Source organism: Peromyscus maniculatus, chromosome X (assembly GCF_049852395.1).
Source record: "Peromyscus maniculatus bairdii isolate BWxNUB_F1_BW_parent chromosome X, HU_Pman_BW_mat_3.1, whole genome shotgun sequence".
NCBI lineage: Eukaryota > Metazoa > Chordata > Mammalia > Rodentia > Cricetidae > Peromyscus > Peromyscus maniculatus.
This window is the reverse complement of record NC_134875.1, coordinates 79339239-79364639: the sequence shown is the minus strand read 5'-3', so window position 1 is coordinate 79364639 and position 25401 is coordinate 79339239. Positions and strand designations below refer to the sequence as shown.

At 38.2% G+C, this 25401-nt stretch overlaps 1 protein-coding gene and 1 non-coding gene across 4 annotated transcripts; both read right to left on the bottom strand.

Moving 5' to 3' along the window:
• Positions 1-123: 123 nt before the first annotated feature.
• Positions 124-25068, bottom strand: Cysltr1 (cysteinyl leukotriene receptor 1). 3 transcript variants are annotated; one of them, XM_076562915.1, is made up of 4 exons: positions 24586-25067; positions 19260-19301; positions 6311-6396; positions 124-3024 (listed from the first exon to the last, which is right to left on the bottom strand). In XM_076562915.1, exon 4 carries the CDS (start codon positions 2996-2998, stop codon positions 1976-1978), a length of 1023 nt encoding a protein of 340 aa, XP_076419030.1. In that variant the 5' UTR covers positions 2999-3024; positions 6311-6396; positions 19260-19301; positions 24586-25067; the 3' UTR covers positions 124-1975. The 3 variants fall into 3 exon arrangements, with proteins under 3 accessions (XP_076419030.1, XP_015841747.1, XP_076419031.1); XM_015986261.3 differs by lacking the exon at positions 19260-19301; XM_076562916.1 differs by lacking the exons at positions 6311-6396; positions 19260-19301 and having other exon boundaries at positions 24586-25068.
• LOC121825959 (U1 spliceosomal RNA) lies at positions 10874-11036 on the bottom strand. Its single transcript, XR_006068320.1, has one exon. It is a non-coding gene; the product is annotated as a U1 spliceosomal RNA (small nuclear RNA).
• Positions 25069-25401: the final 333 nt, after the last annotated feature.

The window sequence follows — 25401 nt, the reverse complement described above, 5'->3', positions numbered from 1 at the left end:
CAACATGATTATTGATATGCAATAGAATTTAACTGTAGCCATATTTTGTTCTAATTCTTTCAAAATTGAGAATTGATACAATAAATATGAATCAGCACATTTAACAGCCTCTTCTAAATACTTTAAAATGATATCTTACTATATATTTTAGGATAAAATTTTAGCGTATCTAATTGTATTTGAATTCTGCAAAGGCCCACAACAAAGGCAAAACAAGTATCGTTCTCATCCTACAGCTGAGGAAGTTGGAATTCTGTGTGTATAGGACTAGCTTAAGGTTATATAACTATTAATAGAGACCAGCTTAGCATGCAGGTGTCCTGGCTTCCAGTGTTGTACCCTTCTACCACACTATGCATATTGGTGCAAAGCAGAAATGTAGAAAACGAGACCTGATGTCATATGACAAATATATTTGATATTTGTCTCAAGCAAGAGGAAACAATATAGGTATGGCCAGTTTTCAGATGTGTTCAACAGAAATCAATGAGTTCTAGTTATCTCTGATCCTTAGAGGTCTCTCTTCATTATGTATTGTTTTTATTTCCCCAAGGGGCACAGCAGTAGAAGTGAAATAGAAAAAGCTCACATGTGGCAGATGCAGACAGAACTCCATTCACGGTTTTCCTTTTTTCCATCTCTATTATCGTTTATTTCTTCTGAGGTAATGTGACTTTTGAAACTCAGAGTTAAGAACAGAATGAACTTCAGCAAAACTTTGCCAATGAATATCATATTTTAGTCACAACCAAGCTGTTTCCAATGGTTTGTTTTATGAACAAAGCTTCCCGCTATAATATAAAAATTACTGCAAATAAGTGATATTACATTCAACATGCTAATAAAAAAGTAGAAAGTATAAAACAACAATAAATCTAATAATTAACTAGCTATAAATGCATATCATAGAACAAGATAGATTACATATATTTATATACATATACATAAATGCACTTCTTAAAAGAATGACTGATATTCAAATTTTTCTTCTGTTATCTTATATAGTAAATTTTGATTACAGTAAAACTCATATAGAAAGGTAGCCTTCTTTCAGATGAATTTTAATTGTTTTTGCTCATATATGGGAACGCCAGTTGTCTTACTCGTTGAGGAAGGATTATATTTTGGGTTGGGATTGAATTTCTTTTTTTTTTTTTTTTGGTTTTTCGAGACAGGGTTTCTCTGTGTAGCTTTGCGCCTTTCCTGGGACTCACTTGGTAGCCCAGGCTGGCCTCAAACTCACAGAGATCCGCCTGGCTCTGCCTCCCGAGTGCTGGGATTAAAGGCGGGGATTGAATTTCTAATAGGAACCTCAACGAGCAAGAAAAACATTGGGGGCTTGAGTCAAGCAAGGGTAGAAGAGGAGTGGAGACAAGCTGGCTTTTGATCATACTTATCTTCTTTAGTTTCCAGATTGTAAACTGCAGGCAGCCTATAGAGCTATTTAGCTGAATACTGGTCTGTCCTAGCCTTGAACATTCTCTTCTGGAAGATAGGGCTCTACTTTGCCTCACTAGTCAGTGCTACAAAGGAATAGGCTGACCGTAGAATTCTGTAGCTTCTGGGTCATCTCCAGGTCTCATCTGATGGCATGCATGTAAAGGGACATGTTAGGATGACTAATGACTGTTTGCTAATTTTAAATCTATATTTAAAAGCTGGACTCAAAATTCTAGTTCATATCCTTTGTAATCCCTTTTATTTGAAGAGGAAAAATCTTGATTTCATATTCAGTTTTAGAGTTCAGAACCACAAATATTTTCTACCTTTTGGGGAATAGTAAAAAAAAAATCTATGGGTTAGTTCACAGTGATAAACTGAATTTTGAACACTTGGAATATCAAATGATAGGATTTATAAATGAGATATATTTAATAATTTATAAGTCATAATGGAAAACTTTTAAAATTGTGATTTAGGAAAATAATTGTTAGGGAAATTCTTTTTGTTGTTCTGCACTGGAGGTGGGTTTGAATTATTCTTTACATATTTCTTCTCCTTTCTCTGGCAAGGAAGCTTTCTTCTTGGGTATGTAAGTCATACTGGACAAAGAATGCTTTCTAAATGTAGACAGTCTTCTCCTAAAGTTTCCGCCTGAAAAGAAATATAGGAGAGGGTCAAAGCAACAATTCGATGCAGCTAGAGATAAGGTTATGACCACTGACTTCTGCATCCTCAGGACAGAATCACAGGGTCTAGTTTCACTGTTTAAAAAGTGAAGGTGGATAGTTCGTTGAATATGATACGGCATGAAGCTAATTAGAAAGGCAGCTGTCACAACTATGATCATTCCTATAGCCTTTCTACGACTTGGCAGGTTTTTCTTCATTGAATTTTTTAGTAAGGTCAGAATGATCATCGTGTAACAGACAATTATGACAATAAAAGGGATGATGAAGCCAAGGAATAATGACACATAGTGCAAGACCAAAACAGATTTTTTAGCTTGATTGTCCTGTGGAGGCTCAAAGCATTTAGTATTGTTCCTCTCATCTTGGTAAGATTTAACCATTAAAAATGGAGAACTAATCAAAATCACAAAAATCCAAATTCCAATACACACAAACCTGGCCTTTTTCTGTGTAACCAAATTAATGTTCTGGACTGGAAAAACAATTGCAACACACCGGAAAAAACTCATGGCTGTCATAAATAAGATGCTACAATAGAGGTTAACATACAAGGCATAGGTGCTGAGGCGGCACAAAAAATCACCAAAGAGCCACTTGCCTTTGTGAACATAATAGACCACGCGGAGAGGCAATGTACATACACACAGTAGATCTGCTATGGCTAGATTAATCATGTATACTTGGAAGGCTGATTTCTCATGATACGTTTTTATGAGGACATAGAGCACAAAGCTATTGCCAAAGAAACCCACAACAGAGATCATAGAGTACATTGTGGAGTACACTTGATTGCGGAACTCATCGATCGTGCCATGGCATGTGTTATTACTGGCAGAAGATACTGTCAGATTTTCAGCTCCATCCATGTTATCCAGGAATGTTTGCCTGGTGCCTACAACATATGAAAAAGATCTTGTTAATTAAACTAGATCTTTACATTGTAGTGCACGTCAATCACTTCATAGTGTCACTATACTTTTTATGTGTAATTAAAATATTTAATAGATTTTTATTATTCTTTGAAAATACATATTCATACATATACACAATGTGTGTTTTGATCATTCCTGGCCTCCACCTCACCCTCCGAGCCCCTTCCAGCACGTCTTCCTCCCAACTTCATGTTCTCTGTTTCTCTCCTTTTTAAAAATAACCCACTGAGTCCAATGAGTGCTGCTCACATGCACATCCACCACAGCTGGAAGCAATTGTTGTCACGTTATGAGGAGGGAGTCACTTGAACTTTGACCCCAAGAGGAAGGTCTGGGTCCTCCAGACATGAAGAAAACTTTTTTCCTCCTCTCACATCCTTTTTTTTTTTTTCCTGAGAGAATTCTTAATCTCCAAGACCTAGGCAAGATATCCCCCTCATATTGTAGACGTACTGCGCTAGCACTATTCCATAAAATTTCCCTTCAAATGAATTTGCGATTTTTCACTTACAGAAAAAACTTTAAATATACTATATATATGTGTGTGTGTGTACATATGTATTTATCATAATCATCAATCATCATCTAATTATTAATGTATTGCTTTATAAGAGCTTTAAGTTCAGTTAGCAGCTAAAATTGGTACAAAAATATTTGCTTTCCCCTAAAAGAAAACTATGTAACATCTTGTGGATGCAGATCATACCCAGGGAAAATGATCTAATTCATGTTGGTGAAACTCACTCCTGTAGGAGAGATTCTTAATCTGGGATTAACTCTATTTAGAACCATAGAACACCACAGCAGGAGAAACCTAGTGGCCACAAAGTTATAATAATGATGAGAAAAAAGTTTCAGAGAGGGTGAAATTTATAGTTGAAAAATCTGTACCATAATTTAAGGCTCTTGGGAAAGATATGGCCTAATTGGTCAGAATATACTTGTTGGGTGAGGAAATTGTTGTAGCTGCTCATTCCCATTCTCTTCTCAGACTTGTACTCAAAGCTTTGAGCTTAGCCACCATACACAGTTCTTTCATAGCAAACGATTATGTGGTCTATCCAAATTCATTCCAGAAGCTAGCAACTTCTGATTAGCAAGAGCTAGGGATGAGATAGCATAGGTATAGTCATTTCTTCAGTGTTCCGCAGATCCTTTTACTTACTTATCAAAGTGGAAGCAATTCAATACTTAGTCTCTTATTGATTTGTCGACTTTTCTGTAGCTCATGGTCCCTGGTAAACAAGCTGTCTGGAAGAATGCTCAGGAATTCAAGTGCTGCTAGTGTGGAATAGGATGGACCTTGTCCACGTAGCGGGGATATGGATACAGACAGCTCTGGCAGTTGTTGCGGGTGGGACAACTTGCCACATTTCCAACCAGGAACAGTTTCATCTGCTGTTCGTGATGTGTCATCCACCCAGCTTGTCATTTCAGCTATTTATTTTTTTTTAGCATTGAAAAATGCCATTTTCACCAAGAACTATTAATATAAGATTTTTTAAAAATGAAGAGGAATAATTCTAAGGCTACAGAGGAAAACCCAGCCCACCATTCCTAATGCCTGCATTAGTTTTCAATTTGTGCTCCAGGTTTCTTTTCCTATTGGTTCTCTGAATTCAGGTAAAGGAAGGGAAACTTCCCCAAATTAACCCAATCTTTTTTGTTGATACTGTTTTAGGTATTTTCTTCAAACTGAGTCGTTTTATGCTATGAGGCACTAGATGGTGCTATTGGGATTTTTGATATAGCTTTCCCCTTTTTAGTTTTATTCACAGTATTTGAGAAATCAATATAGCATGCTTTTAAATATGTGTCTATAATATGACATACAACACGATCTTATGTTGTCACCATGAAATTATTACTCTCACTTCCTGAATGATGATTGACATCTGTATGTACTGTGAAATGACTGCCACTAAGAAGTAGGTTAGTTAACAGCTCCACCTCAAGCCCACCTTGGTGGTACATTTCTGTAACCCAGCACTTGAAACGCTGAGGCAGGAAGATGGTGGATTTGAGATCAGCTTGGGTCACATAGGGAGACCTTGGCTCAAAACGAATACACAGACCAAATCAAAACCACATCCACCACCTCATTTCTGTCCTATATTGTCCAGACTGAATTGCGCCTTTTAAACTATGCCTTCTCTCGTTGTCCATCCAAAGAAATTTCTATCCTTATAGAAATCCTAGAGAATTTTCAGACTGATTTGCACATCAGTGCTGTGTTATCTTCCCTTCCAGACTCTCCGGTTGATAAATAAGGCAGTGCCTTATACAGGACCAGTTATTCATCTTCTTTGTTCATAAATGCTCAGTGTCAATTGGAATGATAGAAACCTTACCATTTGAAAGTATAATTATCCATTTGAAACTACTTAGAGTGACAGTCTCATTGCACTATAATTTAAAGTCTTTTCAACCTTAAACACTAAAGATGCTGATGTAGACAAATTGCTTCCTAAAGTACTAAGATTCTAAATTATAAAGCTTAATTTTAAGGGTTAAAAATACCCACACTGTTGATATACAAATTATTTCTTCATCCATTGCTCATTGCAAATAAATTTGAAATTCTCAACTGCTTGAACAAAAGATGCCAAATAGAGCTGATAAATAACAATGAAAAGTACACAAAGAAATGAATGCCATCTAGTTCTATTCATAACCAGCAGAGCTCTTTGAAAGAGAATAAATTTCCTTGTAAATTTCAGTAGTCAGGTTTGATTCTTTCTTTACACACAAATCAAACCAATTATTTATATTAAGCCATAAAAAGAAAATTATAGAATTTTCAAACAAGGACTGGTTTTTAAAGGGGTAGAGATCATTTAGTGTAAAGTAGTCATTTCATATATAATGACATAAAATTCTGAACAGCACTTAATTAGTTTTTGCATAATTTACTGATTTTCCTAATGACGTGACCCCTAGGAGATGGATATAGAGAGTTCCTTTGGAAGCCTATGATATCTTAAGAACCCAGTCCTGCCTTCAAACAGCTCACAGTTGGGGAAGGAAGAGGCTGCTGAGGAGTAATAACTCAGTTGTTTGGAGCTGCTTGTCATAAGTCTAGTAAAAGCCACCTTAGCACAAAGCAAAGGAGTTATTAATTCATTAATGAAAGGAAGCAGTAAGCACAAATGGTGTCGACTTTATTTCCGTACAGATGATGAAGAATGTTATTTAAGAAAATTGCAAATTGAACAAACTGGGTTCATTCTGAAACTGGAGCCGTACCTCTTTCTGGCACTGCAGTACCTTCACAAAGTTTCCTTCGTATTGTGCCCACTGTTCTTATGTTGGACCGTCAGAGTACGCCCAAGCTGAAACCGTAGATTACAAAAAGGAGTTAGTGACCGACCTCAAGAGCAGTCCGGAAGGGTCATGGGAACTTAGCAGCCTTAAGTACAGGTCCAGAGTGTGATGGCACATCAAAGCTATACTGACAGATTTAGGGCTGCCCATTGGCTTCCATGGCTCCTTGTTTTTCCTTCATCCTTTTTTACATTTCCAAGGGGAGGGAGACTTGGAATAGGAACCATGAGTAGTCACAGATGTTTGCTGATGTATGTGTTCAGCTTTTGCATCTAAAGATGAACACAACGTTTTAAAATAATTCTTTCTGTGAAAACACATTTTCTCTATGAAGATTTAATTAAAAAGTTCAAAGAGGGAATAATTTGGAAATTCTCATCCAAGGACTTAGTTTGCTAGGAATAGGAGTTAGAATATTAAACAAAAGTTTCCTAATTTGCTTGGAGCACAATGTTGTTTAAAAGAAGAATGGCTTAATGGAGCTTGAATCCCCGGACCTATAATAGCACTTGTTGGTTTTGGTCACTAGTTTAACATATATACTTCTGGAGAGCAATAGTTTTAGAGCATTAGATACTTAAACTTTAAGGGATGTGTGTCCTTTCAACAAAATTACTGTTGCAAATCAAACAGATACAACAAATATGTCAGAAATGAGTAAAGAAAGGCTTTCCCGAGGCAGTAGCAACCTGACACTTCTCCATTTTTGTTGTGTTATGGCGACCCTTATTCTTGTCTGCCAGCAAGAGTCCCCAGAGGCTGCCACTTTGTCTTTATGTGTGGTCCCAATGTTAATAAAATAAACATCTTCCAGTTTATTTTTATAAAGTAGACACAGGCCGGAACTTTCCAAAGGAAATCTACTGACAAAAAAATGGAAGTAAAAAAGAAAATAAAGGAAATTCAAAGGTATAAAATGTGTTCACCCTGTACTTAGAAAACCATTTTTTCAGAGCGTCTCCAGCTTCTTCTCCCTGTTCCATTGTCTTCCTTTTTCCAGGTAAGGAGTCGACCCTCAGAACCTGCTGTAGTCTGGGTCAAGTGTCTGTTGCCGATTGAGAATTACTCAGAGTTAGCTCTTAAATTTTGTTAATCAGGCAGTAACTTTTTTCTTCTCATTTGCTTTCCCCATGTTTTAATACACTGATAAAGATACACTAAATGAATATTAAACATATAAAATATTTCTGATCATAAAATTATGTGATTCCACTCATCCAGTCTAGAAAGAAAATTAATTTTGGCATTGTCATAGATTTTTGTTTAAACAAAGCTGGAGTTTCTCCTTAGACTGCAGCAAAAAGAAAGCTTATGTATTTCTAAAATGCATATATGAGAAGTGTAATCTTACAAATTTAGCGTACAAAGGACTTATTCGTTTCCATGGTAGCTGTGCATTATAATGTAGCATAACATTTCTATGAACAAATGAGTAAGTGGCACATTGTCTGTGGCATAGTGTAGTTTGGTTTTTCCTTCAAGTTCACAACTGTGAGGCAATCCCAGTTCTTTTTCAATTCTTTGCTTTGCATACAGCAGGCATTCGGTACTCAGTCATTCCTCATCTTGCCCCCTCTTTGCCTTTGAGTTTACGTGCAGACTCTTGTTTCTGACAGCAGCTTCTGCTAGTATAAGATGTTGCTATTTGGAACCATATGCAGGAGAGGTGTTGAAGTAAAAAGATAATTATGTGATTTTTGTGTGTATGTGTGTGCTGAATATGAAACCCAGGCCCTTACCAACGCTAGGCATGTATTATACCAACAACAATCTGTGTGTGTGTGTGTGTGTGTGTGTGTGTGTGTGTTTACTTGTGTCTGTGTGTAGTATATACATATGCTGTGTGTGGTGTATGCATGCGGGTCAGAGGATGGTATCAAGTGTCTTTATCACTCTCTGCTTTAGTCCCTTAAGGCAGGGTCTCTCACTGAACCTGGGGAATGTTCTTTTTTAACTGAGATGACTGGCCAGCAAGCTCAGGCAATCTTTCTGTCTTGATCCCTCTACCCACAGTGCTGGGGTTATAGGTGTGTGTGGCTATGCCTGGGTTTTCCTGGGTGTAGGGAATTTGAACTCAGGTTCTGATGGTTGTATAAGTGCTTTTATCCACTGAGCCATACTTCCCAGCCCTAGATACATGATTCTGATTCAAATCATTTAATTCTTCTACTTGGCTCATGTTCTGTCAATAAAGTTTATAAAGCCCTTATTCTTATAAAGGAAAGGGTATTTTCCTATAAGTGAGAGAGTATTTGCTTGCTATACTTTGAATACATTAAAAACAAATAAGAGAATAATTAACAAAGTAAATAAGAGAGCTCAGAAATATTGTAAGAACACAGGGGCTCAACTTATGTGCTTACAGTTTTGTAGATGTGGCACACACATGTGTATATATATATCTATATATATATATGTGTGTGTGTATGTATGTATGTATGTATATATGTATATATGAATCAATTATGTATTATTTTGACCTAAGGAGTCCCAAGGCTGGTATCTTCTACTAAATGAAATGGTACTGGTGCCTTTTTTGTTTTTAGTAAAACAAAATGTCATTCTTGACCATCAACCCAATTTAATATTTCTCTCCTTTGATATGCACATGATGTGATATGTTGTTTGTACCTTTCTTGATGATTTTTATTTATTGATTTGTCATAGTCATCTGTGATCATTCAATATAAAGCTCCTTATTACTCTTGCTGGAGTTCCACTAGCACAAACAGAGCAGTAAGCACATTTTATTAATTTTATATTTCCTGCTGGCCATAGTATATAGTGCATTTTAAATATTGGTTGATTTGAGTTAATCCATTTTCTGTATCATTTTATTATGTGTGTTCAAAATGAGAGGGAATTCTTGTAAGGAGAAAGACCATGATTGGAAATTTGAAGGACTGAGTGCCAGCAGACCTGGATCATACCTCAGGCTGTGGTGGGTGATTAATTAAGTGATCTTTGGAAAATCACTTCCTCTCTGTCAAACCGTTACTTATTTGTAATACAATAGGGTTAGATTTTATGACCTCTAAAGTCCCTTCTAATTTACCATTCAATAAATCTGTAAAGATCAGGACTATTTTTTTTCTTGAGAGCATGTAATATAAGTGATTTATAACTGCAGTAAAGAACAGGGACATAATTGTTTGCAATCTAAAGGCAGCACGATTGTTCTAGATATGATGCTGTTTTCTAAACTAAATGATAACTATTATGATTAGAAGTTGCTCTACTTGCCAGGGCTCACAGCTACCCCTCTCTGTGCTTACTCCTTTTAAAGTTACACTTCTGGTTCTGATAGTATAGAAATAGCTCTAATAACTCATATTCGTATATAGGTTGTGTGTCTCTATACACCGAACTTTCTAAAATACACTACAGAGTTACATACATTTACTCTATAAACTTGAAGATAGTTCTGTAAAGTAAATGCCACTGTTTTCCCAGTTTCACATTTGGGAATACTGAGCCGAGGGGAAACAACTAGCTTTGGGCTTCATTAAACTCTGAAGTTATTGTTTGTTCCTTTTTATCATCTCCTGTATCAGGTGCCCATCTTGCTTGATCGCATGGCTCCAGGGTTCCAGGACCAGTTATTTATCCACCCAGATCTTAGCAGTTGCTTGAAATCTACTTTGCACAGTTTCGAAGAAAGAGGTTTGGGTTGCTGGAAAGAATGTCTTTTCCTTAATGGGGAAATATTTGTTCCTGAGCCTTTAAAACCTAAATAAACTAGTCATTTTCTTCCCAAGTAAAAAAGGTTTTTTAATTGGCTTTATTTAAACTAAGTGGAATCCATGATGTAAAGATCCCAAATTTCACTTAAAACAACTGTTATTTCCTGTGAGTTTCTGGAAAATTTCTTAATCTTCTGGGATCCAAAGTGCAGAATTAGGTCATTTTTTTAAGATAATTTTTGAGTTCAAATGCTTAGAAGCAAGCAAACTTGCTCCCTTTTCCCTAGTGATCCAAGTTGCCTCTGACATCTCTGCTGCTTGCCAGCTGTATCTGACTACCTTTGAATATGTTTCTTGTAAGGAAGCAAAACTATTTTGATTAGATAAATACAATAAAAATAAATGTTTTTGTGTTACAAAATGACCACATAATATATTCATCTTGCTTGATTGAAACAATACATTTGTTGACTAGTAGCTTCTTGTATCCCATTCCCCCATTCTCTGACAACTGCCTTTTACTCTTCTATCCTGTGAATGAGACTGTTTTAGGCAATTCATGTAAGTTGAATGATGCAGTGTTTGTCTTTCTGTGACTAGCTTACTTTACTTAGCATAATACCCTCAGTATACACCCATGCTATTAAAATTCCTTCTTTACTAAGGCTGAATTTTACTCCATTTCATGTATATACTGTCTTTTAGGTATTTTTTGTCAATGGAGGCTTTCAGTTATAGTGTATATTATTATTTATAATAACTTCCTTGTTTTATGAAAGAAGACTCTTCTTATTTATCCTAACTGGGAAGAGTGCCAACACAGTCCCCCACTAACCCAAATGATGCAGTTGAGGTTCCCACATTGGGGAAATCACAGGGGTCAGCACATCTGGAGTGCAATGGATGAGTCTAGCCCTGGGAAGACCACCTTCTTGATCATTGTGTCTTCCTTGTCAGGTAAGTATGAAGACTATTTCTTACAGATAAGGCAAATCATTCTTTTTTCAAGAAAATAAAAAACCCTTAATTTTCTAAGCAGGTAAGAAAAATAGACATAGAGGTAAAACTATAGTAGTCTTTTAATGAGAAGAGTTCTACATTTGGATCGTAGTTGCATCTATACTTAGCTGTGTGATCTTGGGCAAGTTGCTTAATCTTTCTGATATTCCGTTGTCACTTATGCAAAAATAAGGTAACAAAACTAAAGGCAAGGATCTTCTCTCTCTCTCTCTCTCTCTCTCTCTCTCTCTCTCTCTCTCTCTCTCTCTCTCTCTCTTTCTCTCCTGTGTCTCTGTGTGTAAATGAGTATAGCTATTGAAAAAAGTAACAAGATTCTACTGAAAAAGAACCCAAGAGGGAAGCACTGTTGATCTGAAGAAGCAAACTGTACCGTATGTCTCCAAATGTGGCCAAAACAATAGTACAAGTAACATGTCTCTCAGGCACACTTAACCAGTTAGCTGTTCTTAGTAGATAGGGTAAATTGAAAGTTAGCCCTGTGGCTATGTAAATAAATGGCACATGAAAGTTATAAATTGAATTAACATGCATTGGACAAAATTGGCTTTGCCCACACAATTAAAAACTTATGGTCTAATCATAAACAGAACAAGATGAAATGCTTCATGAAGCTTATCTAAATTACTCCAAACTGCTAGCTTAATTAATTTTAATAAATGTACTGAGATCCAACTAAATTTTTAATGGCTAGGGTTTGATACTGACTCTAAATTTAGCTTTATTCTAGAAAGATGTTTATATATAGTCTCAAGGTAAGTTTATACTAAATGCTAAAGCATATTAACAAGAAATTAGTCATTTTTATACAGACAAACCAATTAGCTTAGTTTAAACTCCTCCCCTGCATAACAAAGCAATACATATAATACAACTATATATATATATGTATATATAAAACACATAGTATATAGCATAGTAATTAAAAATGTTTTCTAAGTGCCCATGTGTCTATCTATGCATTTTGCTTAGTTTAACTGAATCTATTTAGGAGAGAGAATATATCTTATACATCTTATGTTCTTAGCAAGAAAAATCCGTGGCTCAGAACACACTAAGCTCTCAGTAGGTGTTTCTGTTTGGCATTGAATTGGTAGCAGGAGTCACACTTAAGGATGACACCTGGTTCTTATTGGTCCAGGAATAATACAGCAACTGGTTTAGCCCTAGCTACTTCTGTGCTATTCACATCTTGAATAAAAGAAAAGAAAGGGAATTATGCAGATGTTATCAACTGGTGGGTGGGGCTAGAATTCTGAATAACTTTGAAAAACTTAAATGAGACAGGTGATGTTACTAAGGTTGCTAGCAAGCATATTTATGCAGTTTGTTAAATACCAATCAAGAATGTGCTGATTAGAGGAAGAAGGGAAGGGAAGGGAAAGGAAGAAGGACAGAGAGGAAAAAGAGAGAAATGAAGAGGAGAAGAGGAGGGGGCAGCTGAGAGGGAGAGGAGAGACAGGAGGGAGAGGAGGATGGGAAGGAGGTGGGTCAGTATGGAATGCAAACTTCAACTTGTTCATAAATCAGAAATGCAAAGTTAGTTGTGATTAACACCACATCATCACACTTTCTCCTACCTCAGAATCTCTTGATAGCCTATAGCAAGAGTATAAGTTTCACTCAATGATGATTTTTGAAAACTACAAATATGTTATAATATCAAATTTGCTTCTCTAATGCATATTCTACTATAAAATACTACTCAACGAGTAACCAAATAGTATCAGGATTTATGATTTCATGAGAATCCAAGACCAGACATGATCATAGAATGAGTCACGAGGAACATAGCAATAAAATGATCCCTAATGACATATTGCTAAACCCATAGATCAGTGAGTGCATTGCTCAACCCTCATGAGAGAAACTTCTTTCAGTGAATGGCAACTACCAAAGAGACACACAATTGGACAGTGGCAGTGGGTGAGAGACTTTGGGACACTCAGCCGTAAATGTCTTTATCAAACCCCTCTTTTCAAGGCTTAAGGCTCTATGCAGAAGAGATTATAGAATTGTAAGAGCCAGGGGTGGTGGATGACTCCAAGGAAACAGACTCAACAGGACTGATACATATGTGAACTCACAGAGACTATGACAGCATGCACAGGACCTGCACAGATCCAAACCAGACAAAGTTCCAGCCCTGAGAAAGGGAGGTAGACAAAAAATCCCACCCCTAACCAAGAAGCTTTTTGGAATTGATGCCTGTTGGGAAAGGGAAACCAGTTTCTCTAATGGAATGACACTGGGATATCAACCATACTCCAGAGCAGCCCCCATGTCTAGGAGTAGTTGGCCAGCACCAAGCAGCCCCTGTGTTTTCCATGAGCTCCCTGTTTTGCATTGGTATTTTTTATATATCCCCTCCAAAAGAATATAAAATTTAGTGGAAAGAATGTGGGAGGAGTTATGGGAGAAGAAAGAATATGATCTAAAAATATTGTATGAAAAAGAAATTTTAAATAAAAAAGGATGAAAACTGTTTCCACACACTGTAAGCCAATGAGAATGAAATGTGTATTAGAATATTGAAAGGAATCTCAGAGCTACTCAGTAAAACGGAAGCTGCTGGAAGAGGCTGTGAAAAACGATTTGATGTCCATGAAAGAGGAAAAGAGATTGTGGAAGCTGCAAATAGAGGACCAGAATAGTCATAGATGGAGGGAAGAAGGCTCACTAAATCATAGCTTGTTCCAAAGTGTCGTAATATTTAACACTTGATATAGTAGTTAAAAAGTTGACAAAGCCGGGCAGTGGTGGTGCACGCCTTTAATCCCAGCACTGAGAAGGCAGAGGCAGGCGGATCTCTGTGAGTTTGAAGCCAGCCTGAGCTACAGAGTGAGTTCCACTATGTAGCTAGGGCTACATAGAGAAACCTTGTCTCAAAAAAAAAAAAATCCTCCCCCCAAAAGATTAAAAAAGATTGACAATTAAAAATGTTTGTTGGGAATTATGCAGAGAGAGTCTAAATAGGGTCCCTCCTCTAGGAGCTCCAGGAATCCTGTGGAAGACAGGGAGGAACATTGTAGGAGCCAGAGGGGATGGAGGACACCAGGAGAATATTGCCCACTGAATCAACTCAGCGGAGTTTACAGGGCCTCCCAGAATCTGAAGCGGCAAGCATGGGGCTGCACGGGGGTTGCGTCAGGTCCTCTGCACACATATTATGGCTGTTAGCTTGGTGTTTTTGTGGCACTCCTAACAAACAGTGGGAGTGGGTGTGTCTCTGACTCTTTTTGCCTGCTCTTGGGGGACTCTTTTTTGTTTTTGTTTTTGTTTTTTTCTTACATTTTTCTTTATTAAGAGATTTTCTACTCACTCTTGGCCGGGCGCTGGTGGCGCATGCCTTTAATCCCAGCACTCGGGAGGCAGAGGCAGGCGGATCTCTGTGAGTTTGAGGCCAGCCTGGTCTCCAAAGCGAGTTCCAGGAAAGGCGCAAAACTACACAGAGAAACCCTGTCTCGAAAAAGCCAAAAAAAAAAAAAAAAGAAATTTTCTACTCACTCCACATACTATCCACAGATCCCCCTTCCTCCCTCCTCCCACCCCCAGCCCTCTTTCCCAAGCCACCCCACATCCCCACATCCCCCAAATAGAAGTCTCCCATGGTGAGTCAGCAGAGGCCAGCACACTGAGCCTAGGCAGGTCCAACCCCTTCCCACTGCACCAAGGCTGTGCAAGGTGTCACACCACAGGCACCGGGTTCCAGAAGCCTGCCCATAGACCAGGGACAGATCCCAATCCCCCTGCCTGAGTGCCCTCTTGGGGGACTCTTTTCCTCCTGTTGGGTTGCCTTGTACCGCCTTGATATGAAGGCTTTTGACATGTCTTATTGTATCTTGTTTTGTCATGTTTGGTTGCTGTCTTTTGGAGGCCTGCTCTTTTCTAAAGGGAAATGGAGGGGGAGTGGATCTGGGAGAGAGATGAGGTGAGGGAGAGGTGGGAAGAGTGGAGGAAGGGGAAACTGTTTTTGGGATGTATTGTATGAGAGAATAATCTACTTTCAATTAAAAATGTTTGTTTGGAATGAATTTGTTTTTATTCATGATTAGAGATGGAAGAGCATCCAGAGAACATCTAATGTAACCCCATTTTCTTTTTTGAACCCCATTTTCTTTATGGCCCAGAAAGACAAAAGCATTGTTGGAAGTAGCACAGGAAGTTAGTGGCCAAGCCTGGACACTGGAATGGTCTGGTGATCCTCTACAGTAGCACACAGTCGAGGTTATGACCTCGAGGTGTGTCACTGAACACTGATGCAGAAGACAAAGCCAGTACTTATTCCTTTCAAGGGCATCCAATGAGTGCTCAATTTAATTTGAAGAACTATTCAGTAGTACAAAAATATTCCATTTAAGCCTTGTAGTCACTTTCCCATTGTTTATTATGTGGACAGCTTATAAACATGGCCTTCTGACTAGCTCTGTTTGTCTTTTGATTTTTTTCCTTTGCTCAGGCTGCATTGCCATATGTAAACTATTCTTGTCTTCACCCATATCTGATGTAATTCAAACCACCTTTAAGCCAATCTTTTACATCATATTCTCCATAAAATATTTCTCTATCCTTTGTGGTGATATGCTAGTTATATTAAAAGATACTTTATTAGCCATTTAATATATCCACATGCTCTCTTAGGTCTTTGAAAAACAATATATATTCTCCCCATGAAGACTTTTCTGCCTTCCAGAGAAAGATACAGATGTATTAACAAGTTAATGTACAATACCATTACAGATGCTGTAATGGAAATATAGACACACAGATAAACAGGGCATGATGGTTCATGCCTAAAATCCCCAAACTTGAAAAAGTGGGGAGGATTGTGAGTTCAACTCCAACCTGGGCTACATAGTAACTTCCAGGCCAACCTGGGCTACACAGGAAGTCCCTGTCTTAGAAAACCCACATCCAGGCCAGGAGATGGTGGCACATGCCTTTAATCCCAGCACTTGGGAGGCAGAGGCAGGCGGATCTTTGTGAATTCCAGGCCAGCCTGGAACTACAGAGCGAGATCCAGGAAAGGCGCAAAGCTACACAAAGAAACCCTGTCTTGAAAAACCAAAAAAAAGAAAAAAAAAAGAAAAAAAAGAAAAAGAAAAAGAAAAAAAAAGAAAAAGAAAACCCACATCCAGTCAAATGAACATGAAACATAATAAACTACTTTATGAGCAGTGAGTATATGTCAGAAAATGCCTTGAAAAAGAGAATGGGAGGGCAACGAGGAGAAAGCAGTCCTGGCATGGTTTGGGGATATGGAAATTTGATTGAGCTGAAATGTAAGATGGCAGGTTGTTTGCATGCACGCATATTTGAAAGTGTGGGTGTCTGTGCTTGACTGGAGTATGAGGATCGAAAGTGAGAAATCAATTTGGGGAATAGTGCAGGAATTAGGACACAGAAAGTTGGTAAAAGTCCTGTATACCGTTCTATAAAAGTTGAGTTCATCTTGTTGGTAATGAGAAGCTTACAACAAGATGCAGATTGAAAAAGGAATACCGACAAAAGAAAAAGAAACTGTTTAAGTGTGGCAGCTGAGTTATGGTTTACTGTAGCTGAAAGTGGAGCCAGTAGGTTCAACTATATTGCAAGTTCCTTAGAAACAGAGATGACATCTTCACATTTCCTCTTTCAACTATTTAATTTCTCATTCTACTTCCCCAGTTCTCTCTTGAGTGGTTAGCAAAATCTTTTGCATTTGCAACAGAAACACAATGAATGACTGATAAGATTCTATGTTTTACCGTTAAAAGAAACTCACATTATTAACTCATCTATGGACAATATGCCCTTTGTTATTTCACGAATTTTCACTAGTTTGAGGTGGAGGGGTCTTTTAGATCATGTTCCAGTGGAACATGTGGCAAAACTGAAGACTGGAGTTGGAAATGGTGTGGTGACGGCTTTCTCAAGAACAGATAATTAGCCCAATGCAGTGGCACACACCTTTCACCCCCAGCACTCAGGAGGCAGAGAAAGGCTATGTAGAGAGTTCCAGGACAGCCAGGGGTGCTGAATGATGCAAGCAAGCAAGCAAGCAGGCAAGCAAGCAAGCAGGCAAGCAAGCAAGCAAGCAAGCAAGCAACATCCTTATTGTTTTTCTTAATCTCATCAGCAATGTAATTTGCAGATAGCCTTTTGAGGTGGCCATTGGGGTTAAGATATGCAAAATGCCAGCATTTGTTTCTCTATTCTTTTCTTTTTGTTTTGTTTTTGAGACAGGGTCTCACTATGTAGCCCAGACTGGACTTGAACTCACCATCCTTCTGCCTTAGCCTTCTGAGTGTTGGGATTACAGGTATGTGCTACCATGCCTGGCTCAGTTTTCTGTTCTTTGCTTTTCTTTTGCAGTATTTATCAACTTCCACGTGGCTGACAGAAATCTCTTACCAACTAACTACTTGCTTAAACTTTAGTCTCCCATTTTCAGCTGTCTATTCAACTGCTACCATCTTTCCTCTCAAGTTACCTCTCCAAGCAACTTTTCTGTTGCCTTTTTTTCTTCATTGTGCAAGTAGCTTTCTAATTATGGGTGCATAGAATCCAGTAGTCACATTTGATGCCACCACACCCTTATTTTAATCAGACCTGTTGAGTCTTATTTTGAAATACTTGACTCTGTATCCTTAGTTCAGGATCCTTATCTCTTTATTCCTTGTCTACTTGAAGGAACTTGAACACTATATCCTTTTGTACTTCTTTATAGCTACAGGTAAACCTGGGAGCTTAAGACATCGTTGCTTATACTTCAAGGTTCAGATTGAAGTTGTCCTCTATGAATGCTTCCATATAAATGTTCTACTACCTCATTCATCACTGTGCGGTAATTATTTTTTTTCTGTGAGTATTCTTTTTTACATGACTACTTAGGCAGATATGAGCCCAGTAATGAGAGTGAGTGTACTTTATTCAGTTTTGCTCCTGTTCTTCCTAATTGGTCAGTTTCAGAAGGGTAACTGTAGTTTTGAGTGCTTTTTCATATTAGAGTACTTAACTTCCAAAGGCAGGTGTCTAGGGGGGTTGAGCAAGGACCATAGTTTTTTTGGAGTGGAATGTGGGTGCCATTGTGTAGGAATATAAATAATTGTGTAAAGTGGAAATAAAATTTGGATGCCTCTAAGGAGGTAGAGGCTATTAAAAATACTTGAAAATATTCTAAAAGTGCAGAGGACCATGAGTTTCAAAACTGATTAGGTCTGAGGCTGATAAGAATCTAAGACCCAACGATGTGTTTGTCTATGGGCCTGGGCGAGGCTGATGATGTGTTTTAAAATCAAAAAACAAAAGAAATCAAAAGATGAAATCAGTAGCTGGATGCACTTTTATAATTGTTTTGGGTCCAATGCTTCCTCAAGACTTCCTTTACCTTTCTAGTAAATGATGGTCTGTGTGTGTGCTGTTGGACGACTGCCAGGGGGGGTGCGCCGGTGGCTAGGCTAGGGCCAAACTAGAAGGGGAAGTGGGGGAGGCTGGGACTCAGGGTTCAGTCTCCTCCGATAGATACTTCCTCCATTTCTTCTGGGCAGGGGCAAGAACTAGGTAATATATTTTGTGAAGGTGCAGCTCAGTGAAGCCCCAATTTGTTTGAGCAAGTCCCAAGTGCCTTCTTCTTCTCCACAGTAGCTTATTACTGTGACATGAAAAATACTGTAGTGTTAATCTTGTAAGTCTGAGGTTATGGAGAGAAGGAATTTTGTTGTATTAATCTTTTGATAGAGCAGCCACTCACTAATATTTGTTGGATGGATATATAAACTAATAAGAAGATTAGCAATATGAGTGTTTTATAAACTGAAAACAAATACAAAAGGCTTTTTTTTTTTTTACTCCTCATACAAGAATGAATTCAGGTTTTACCTTCTGAAAATGATTTTCGATGCCTAATCTCTCACTTCTCTCATTTTGTACTTACATTATGCCTATTATATGTACCAATAATATAGCCATCTATATTTTAATATCACACTTTCAGCACATAGGAATCTTGTGTCCCTAGTGACGTCATCTTGGGCAGGAGAAGAAAAGCCAGTTATTGTCTTCCTAAGCATTATGACCTCAAAGCCCCATCCCAGTGTTTGCATTTATAAAAGTATGTAATAAAAACACTTATTGAGTGATAGGCTATTGATTGTTTGGAACAAGGTATCCCATCGTTCATAAGGACTTACCTATATAAAGTCAAGCTGTAGCTACAATTCCATGGCTTTTCCCTGTGGTAATAAAAGATCTTAGGTCAGAGACAGAATGATATGCCTATCCTATCATTCCAGTAAGTAGTGTTTTTCCTCTTGGTGTTTCCAAGGCTGTGCTTAGCAGCATTTTCACTGCCAGTGAAAGCTCTAGGTATGCTGAGGCTGCACTGGTGACAGCTCTCAGACGTTGCTTTAGCAAGAGCTTCTTCTAGACAGGCACTCTACTGTTGGATAGTTGGAATGCAAACACAGGACACTATGAAGGTCCAATGAGTCTTTGGTGGTGGCATTCAGAGCTGAAGATACTGTGTCTCACTGCACATAGTAGTCAGATCAAAGCTGTATGTAAGACCTAATCAGAAGGGAAATGCAAGGCTCAGAAAGGCTATGGAGATCTTGATGAATGCGTAAGTGTGGGTATATGGTGGTGGTGGGTACTTCTACCCCTTGATTAGATGATAGAAATATGTTACAGAAAATCTACATACTTTTGAACATTTTGTAAGGATGAACTTGATGGCTCAGTGTCTTCCAGACTTAAATAATTATGTGCCAATTGACAGCAATTTGGAATCCCTTGAAACACTATGGCTATTGCTCACAGCTAGTTCTTAGTCATGCTCTTAGCCTCTTAGTATTTGGACCCTGAATCTTGGAAGTAAATTATCTGTTATCAAGGAGATAATTTATGTTAAATAAAAATTCAAGTTAAGATTAAGCATAAATCAGCGTGGAATGAAAAGCAGCTTTTAATACCGCATGAAACCCAGAGACTTCTTAGGAAGATTGGAACAAGTACATAGGATATGTCAGAGCTGCTGGAGTGTTGTTATTGTTAGCTAAGCTTCATTTAGCCTGTTTTAGTTCATGACAGCACAAGCACAAGCCTTTGCAAAAACAAAGGCCACGGATCCAACCCTGAGAAAGCTTATTCAATCTTAGGCTTTAAAAGTAAAAATTGTGATGCCAAATTATACTCTCCACTCCTTTTTATAGACAGGGAATTGATGAAAAAACAAAAAAAAAAACCAAAAACCAAGCAACCAAACGAACACAAAATTAAACAAACAGACAAAAATCTTTGAGTGGCCCCGAGATTCCTTAAGTCTGTATGTCAACTCTTTCCTTTTCTGCCAAGTTTTGTTAAAGTGAGACCTCAAATGTTTGGAATGTATTCATTCCACAGGCAATAAAATAAAAAAAATGACATTTTGTTCATCTAAAGGGAAACCAACCATGAGGTGGAACAGAACGAATAAGCAGAGTACAAGACTTAGTTGCAGTGCAAGCTATGTTTAAACGAGAGCCCTCTACCTATCTATGAAGAATTCTGAAAGACAAAAGTAATCTAGTTTGAGGATGTTTTAGGACCACAATTGTAATATGGATCAATGTACTTACGATATCTGTATTTCTCTGACTGGATTAAATGGTTTCTTCTATTGGCTTTTTGTGGGCATGAGGATATGCTACTAGTTTATAATAGTTATATTTCCTCACTAAGGACCAACAAATTAGCACTCTGCCTTGTGAATCAATCTCTTTTGTAGGGCTGAGTAGTATATCTCTCAGGTGTTCGTTCATGCTAGAAAAGTTTTTCTCATCAGTCTTTGAATTGTACTACACAGATGTTCACGTGGCCAGAAACCCAGATGATATTGAGGTAAGGGGTAAAAGTAGCGGTACGGTGCTTGTATTTTACTATGTGATATATGATATATATATATATATATATATATACATGTATACATATATGTATACATACATATATATATATAATGTATTTATTTGTAGGAAAATGGTTTGCTTTATAGACTGTTTTACAAACGGCTTTGGGACACAATAATGGAGTACTTGTATTACATTATGAACTTAATGTAAAATGTTGTTTTGATACTTAGCTTTTGATTGTAAGAATCAGTGGGTTTAATGAAGGTAGGCTAGTAAAAGGTAGTATGATCAAGCAAATTCTTCTTCAGTGCTATTTTATTCTCAGAATTCATTTTGAAGCTTACAGTTACCAGCATGCAGTGTTAGTGACAAGCCTGGGCTAGATCACACCAGCAGGCCTTTGCCCTACAGGTGTTGCACGGAGAGCGGGGAAGCAACTAGCCCTGCACTCTCCCACATGCATTCACTTGTGTGATGCGTTTGTTTCTGAATTGAATGCACTTTAAGCAAAACCCTTGAATTGTGAAGTTGCTTTCGCTTTTGTCTTTGAAATAGATTTGGAAATAATACTCCTATCATTATCTTAGGGCATTTTATATGCAAAGAAACCAAGATATACTGATATTTAGTAACTTGTTAGAAAGAACACAGCTGGTTGAACACCAAAGTCAAACCTAGAATGGACTCCTAGTTCTCTGGCCTAGATTTCTTCCTATTGAGATCCGCCACAGGACAGTTTGGAGTAGCTGCAAAGAACTTATGAATCCAAGCTGGAAGATACCTTGAGGCAGACATTCCCAATGCTTGACCATGTTGGAGTATTTAATGGCCATTTTTGTGTTCACAATGTGTATGAGACACAATGCTAGTTATTGCTGGGTGGGGTGGGGGTTAAAAATAAACCTATTTGAGAGAGAGAGCAAGAAAGGGTATATTTGAGGGGTTGGAAGGAGGAAAGGGAAAAGGATGTAAATATTTTTAATTTCTAAATAAGTAAGTAAGTAAATAACCTGGTACCTTCTCCCAAGAATCTTGCCTTTGGGGAGAAGAATAATCACCTTTTCATGGGTCACATTCCTGTGGACTCTCTTCTTTCTTTGGCACTGCCTGTTTCAGTCCTTGACTTGTTTACTGAAAATATTTTTGAGTTTTTATTACCCTTTGTTATCACACTCTAGATTAACATTGGTCTCCATCTCTTATCTGTCATTAACATTGTGGGGCCATTAATTTCTAATAACCCATAAGACATTTCTCCTTGGATTCTTATCATCACCTCAAACTTAACAGGTCAAAACAAGAGATCATCATGTCCTACATTCTCACTTTTATCCCAGGTTACCTGTTGCTACAAATAGCATTAACACTAGTGCCTGCATTCTACAGTATTAATATTTTGGAGTTACTTTTCAGCTATTCTAACAATGTCTGTAATCTAATCACTTCCCAACTTCCATTTAGTCTTTCTTTTACAGGTCTCTTCAGTTCTTCTTCATCTCATTTTCAGTACCACCAACCTAAGCTTGAACTTTTATTCAAATTTCCTTTCTGTTATTTTCCAGCCCAGCCAGTTCACTGCACCCAGGTTAAGATTCTTGCTGCATCCCACAGATGTTAATCTCACTCCTGGTGCTATTTCTGGTACCAAAATGGAATTCAGACACTGCAGTATTTTTGCCATTTACCACAGGCAAACTTATTCAACATAATCCCAAGTTTTACCTCCTTTCTAAAGCCTTCTCCACGTGGTCTATATTTTACCTTTGGACTTAACGGTTTAATTATCTCACATTGTTACATTCTTTATGTTTTATAGTCACAGCAGCATTGTAATTTCCCCTAAGCATAGGGACTATGTCTTATCTACTTTGGAGGTAAGACTTTGTTTTTACTGAGCTTGAACTATACTTGCTTTATTGGGTTATAATAAATTTGAGATATTTCAATTGGAACACAGGAAATAGTAAAATAGACGAAAGTAAGCTAGAGATGTAGCTCAGTGCTGGAGTAGTTGCTAAGCATGCTCAGAAGCCTGGGTTCAATTCCCAGCGTTTCCTCCTCCCCCAAAAAGATAAAAGTAGAAGTCCACAGAGAGCTATGCTAATTGAGAAATTATTACAGTTATCATTCATGGCATCAAGGCTCCAAAGTTGGGCATGCCCCTTGAGTATCAGTGCTTTCCCTTTAGAATTCCTCATCACCAGTTCTTGGTACCCCCAAAGGCCAACTTATCAGTGCATGTACCATGGAAGGATCTTTCTTCTCAGGTAGAGAGTTTATAAATGCATTAGAAGTTTAATTAAAGGTAGGAGAGAGCAGGTAATGGGAAGTGAAAACGTGTAACAGTAAATTAGGAAGACATTGACATGGCAGATTCAGCCTTGCCCCAAACTGTGAACTTTCTGTTTTAATTGATTGGATCATGGTCTAGATTTTTTTTTGTGGGACCTGAATGACCAGCATAATTAGTATTTGCACAGAACGAGAAACAGTACTTTTAAAGGACATAAATGTAAATATAATGTTGATTGGGCTTATTTACTATGTAAACACAGGTAGCTTTTAGTCACAATTGGTGTATTATTTGTAAAATAATGACAGGAAAGAATTTTTCAGTGACTTAAATTTGATGCCACAGATATGATAAACTTAAAGTTGTGTAGACACAAATTTCAGCTAGAATATACTGTGGCCATGATACTTAATAAAACATAAAATGTTTGCTATCATTCTTAAAACACTCTACAAACAAATCCAAGTTAGTTGCCCTCTAAATATATGGTAGCTTGTTTGATTTCAAAACAATTGTAGGGACAGGGATTTAGATCCACTGGATTTAAAGCGGCAGCGCCTGCCAGTCTATCCGGATACCATAGAAAATAGTCAGCTAATCCTGACTGCTAAGAAGAAAACTGCTCTTGCCCTAAGAGTTTGATTAAATCATGTGATTTCTTAGCTCTGTGTTAACCTAGTGTGTTTTATTCTAAGTTACAAAGTAGATCGTAGGCATTTCTTCTGTTTATCTGCAGCTGAGAAGGCTTTCTTTTTGCAGTCTTTAGTCAACTTGCCAATTTCTAGCGTGCAATGTGCTTCAAGGAAATTGCTTAACCTGCTTGAGTCTTTTTATATTTGTCAAAGCGAGGAGGTGGGGGAGGGGGAGAATGAGAACCAGAGTAAGAATGAGGGAGCGAGGGAGAGGGAGAAACATCCTGCCTCAATTATAGGATGCTGAGAAGTTTAAACGCGTGAAACTTCTTGTCAGCCCTCAACTGTTCAGTTTACCTGCAGCAGTCACTGTACCCTGTTATTCTAGAACTGCACTAGAGTAGCTCTGCTGCAGCCTTAAGATGGGTGCTTAAGATCTGTTTTGCACTTTTGGCTGAATTGTAAAGGCCCTGGAGACTTGGGGAGTGTCACCTCGACAGTTTGCCATATTGCGCCTGCAGCAGAGGCAGTGAGCCACACTTGTTGACAGGCTGACTCGATGATCAGATCTCTGGCCAAGAACCGAAACAGAAAGAATTCAGATTAGCAGCCTAATTTAAAGCAGATAAGGCAGAGCAGGTACCCCCAAACTCCGAGGTATTTGGTAAAATCAGAGAACTTTACCCCATGCACCCAATTTCCTTACCTGCTGATTCCAGGCTTCACAGTTTAAAGTCCTGTCGAGTTTGTTCCTTGAAGCAAGAGCCAAATCTTCAGAAAATCCAAACTGTAAGTCCCCTGGAGAGCTAGCCCTGGATAGTGAGCTGCAGAATAAATCTGGGTCCTCTGGATGGTCCACTCCATTCACAGGGCGTCTGCTCTTTAGGAAAGCTGCTTTTCAAGAGGAGAGAGGTCAGGGCATGGCACGTTTGCTAGCCAGCATATACCGAATCTTCTTCCTCTTTCTGATTAGTCCTCAAACTACTTAAACCACGCCAGTGTTTAGCTTCCCTGGTGCAAAGTGGGAGAAGGGAGGGAACAGAGAGGGAGAAAGAATAGCAACTAGAGACTTGCAGGTTATATGCATAAATGAGTGTTTATCTCTAGCTACTGCAATAAGCCTCAGGAAGTCATGCAGCTGCTCTGAGGTGGGAAGTAAAGAGGCGTGTGTGCTGTTCAGCTTAGTTCTCTCTGATTTTTATGACTGGAGGGTGGTTAGGCTATTTGTAGGCGGGGAAAGATAATCCTAGTAGTATATGCTAATATAACTGGCTTTATGTGAAACTCAATCTTAAGATAAGATATATTTCCTCCCGCTCTCTCTGTCCCACCCTCCCTCCTTCCCCCCATCCTCTCTCCTTCCCTCCCCCTCCATCTCTCCCTCTCTCTGTGTGTTTCCCTCCTTCATGGCATTTGTGATTCTATAAAAAATTTAAAAAGTCCGTTTATTTTTGGTGCCTTATGTCCTAGAAGAAAAAGGACATTCCAATCCAATATGTGCTTCTTAGAGCCTGAGGCAAGA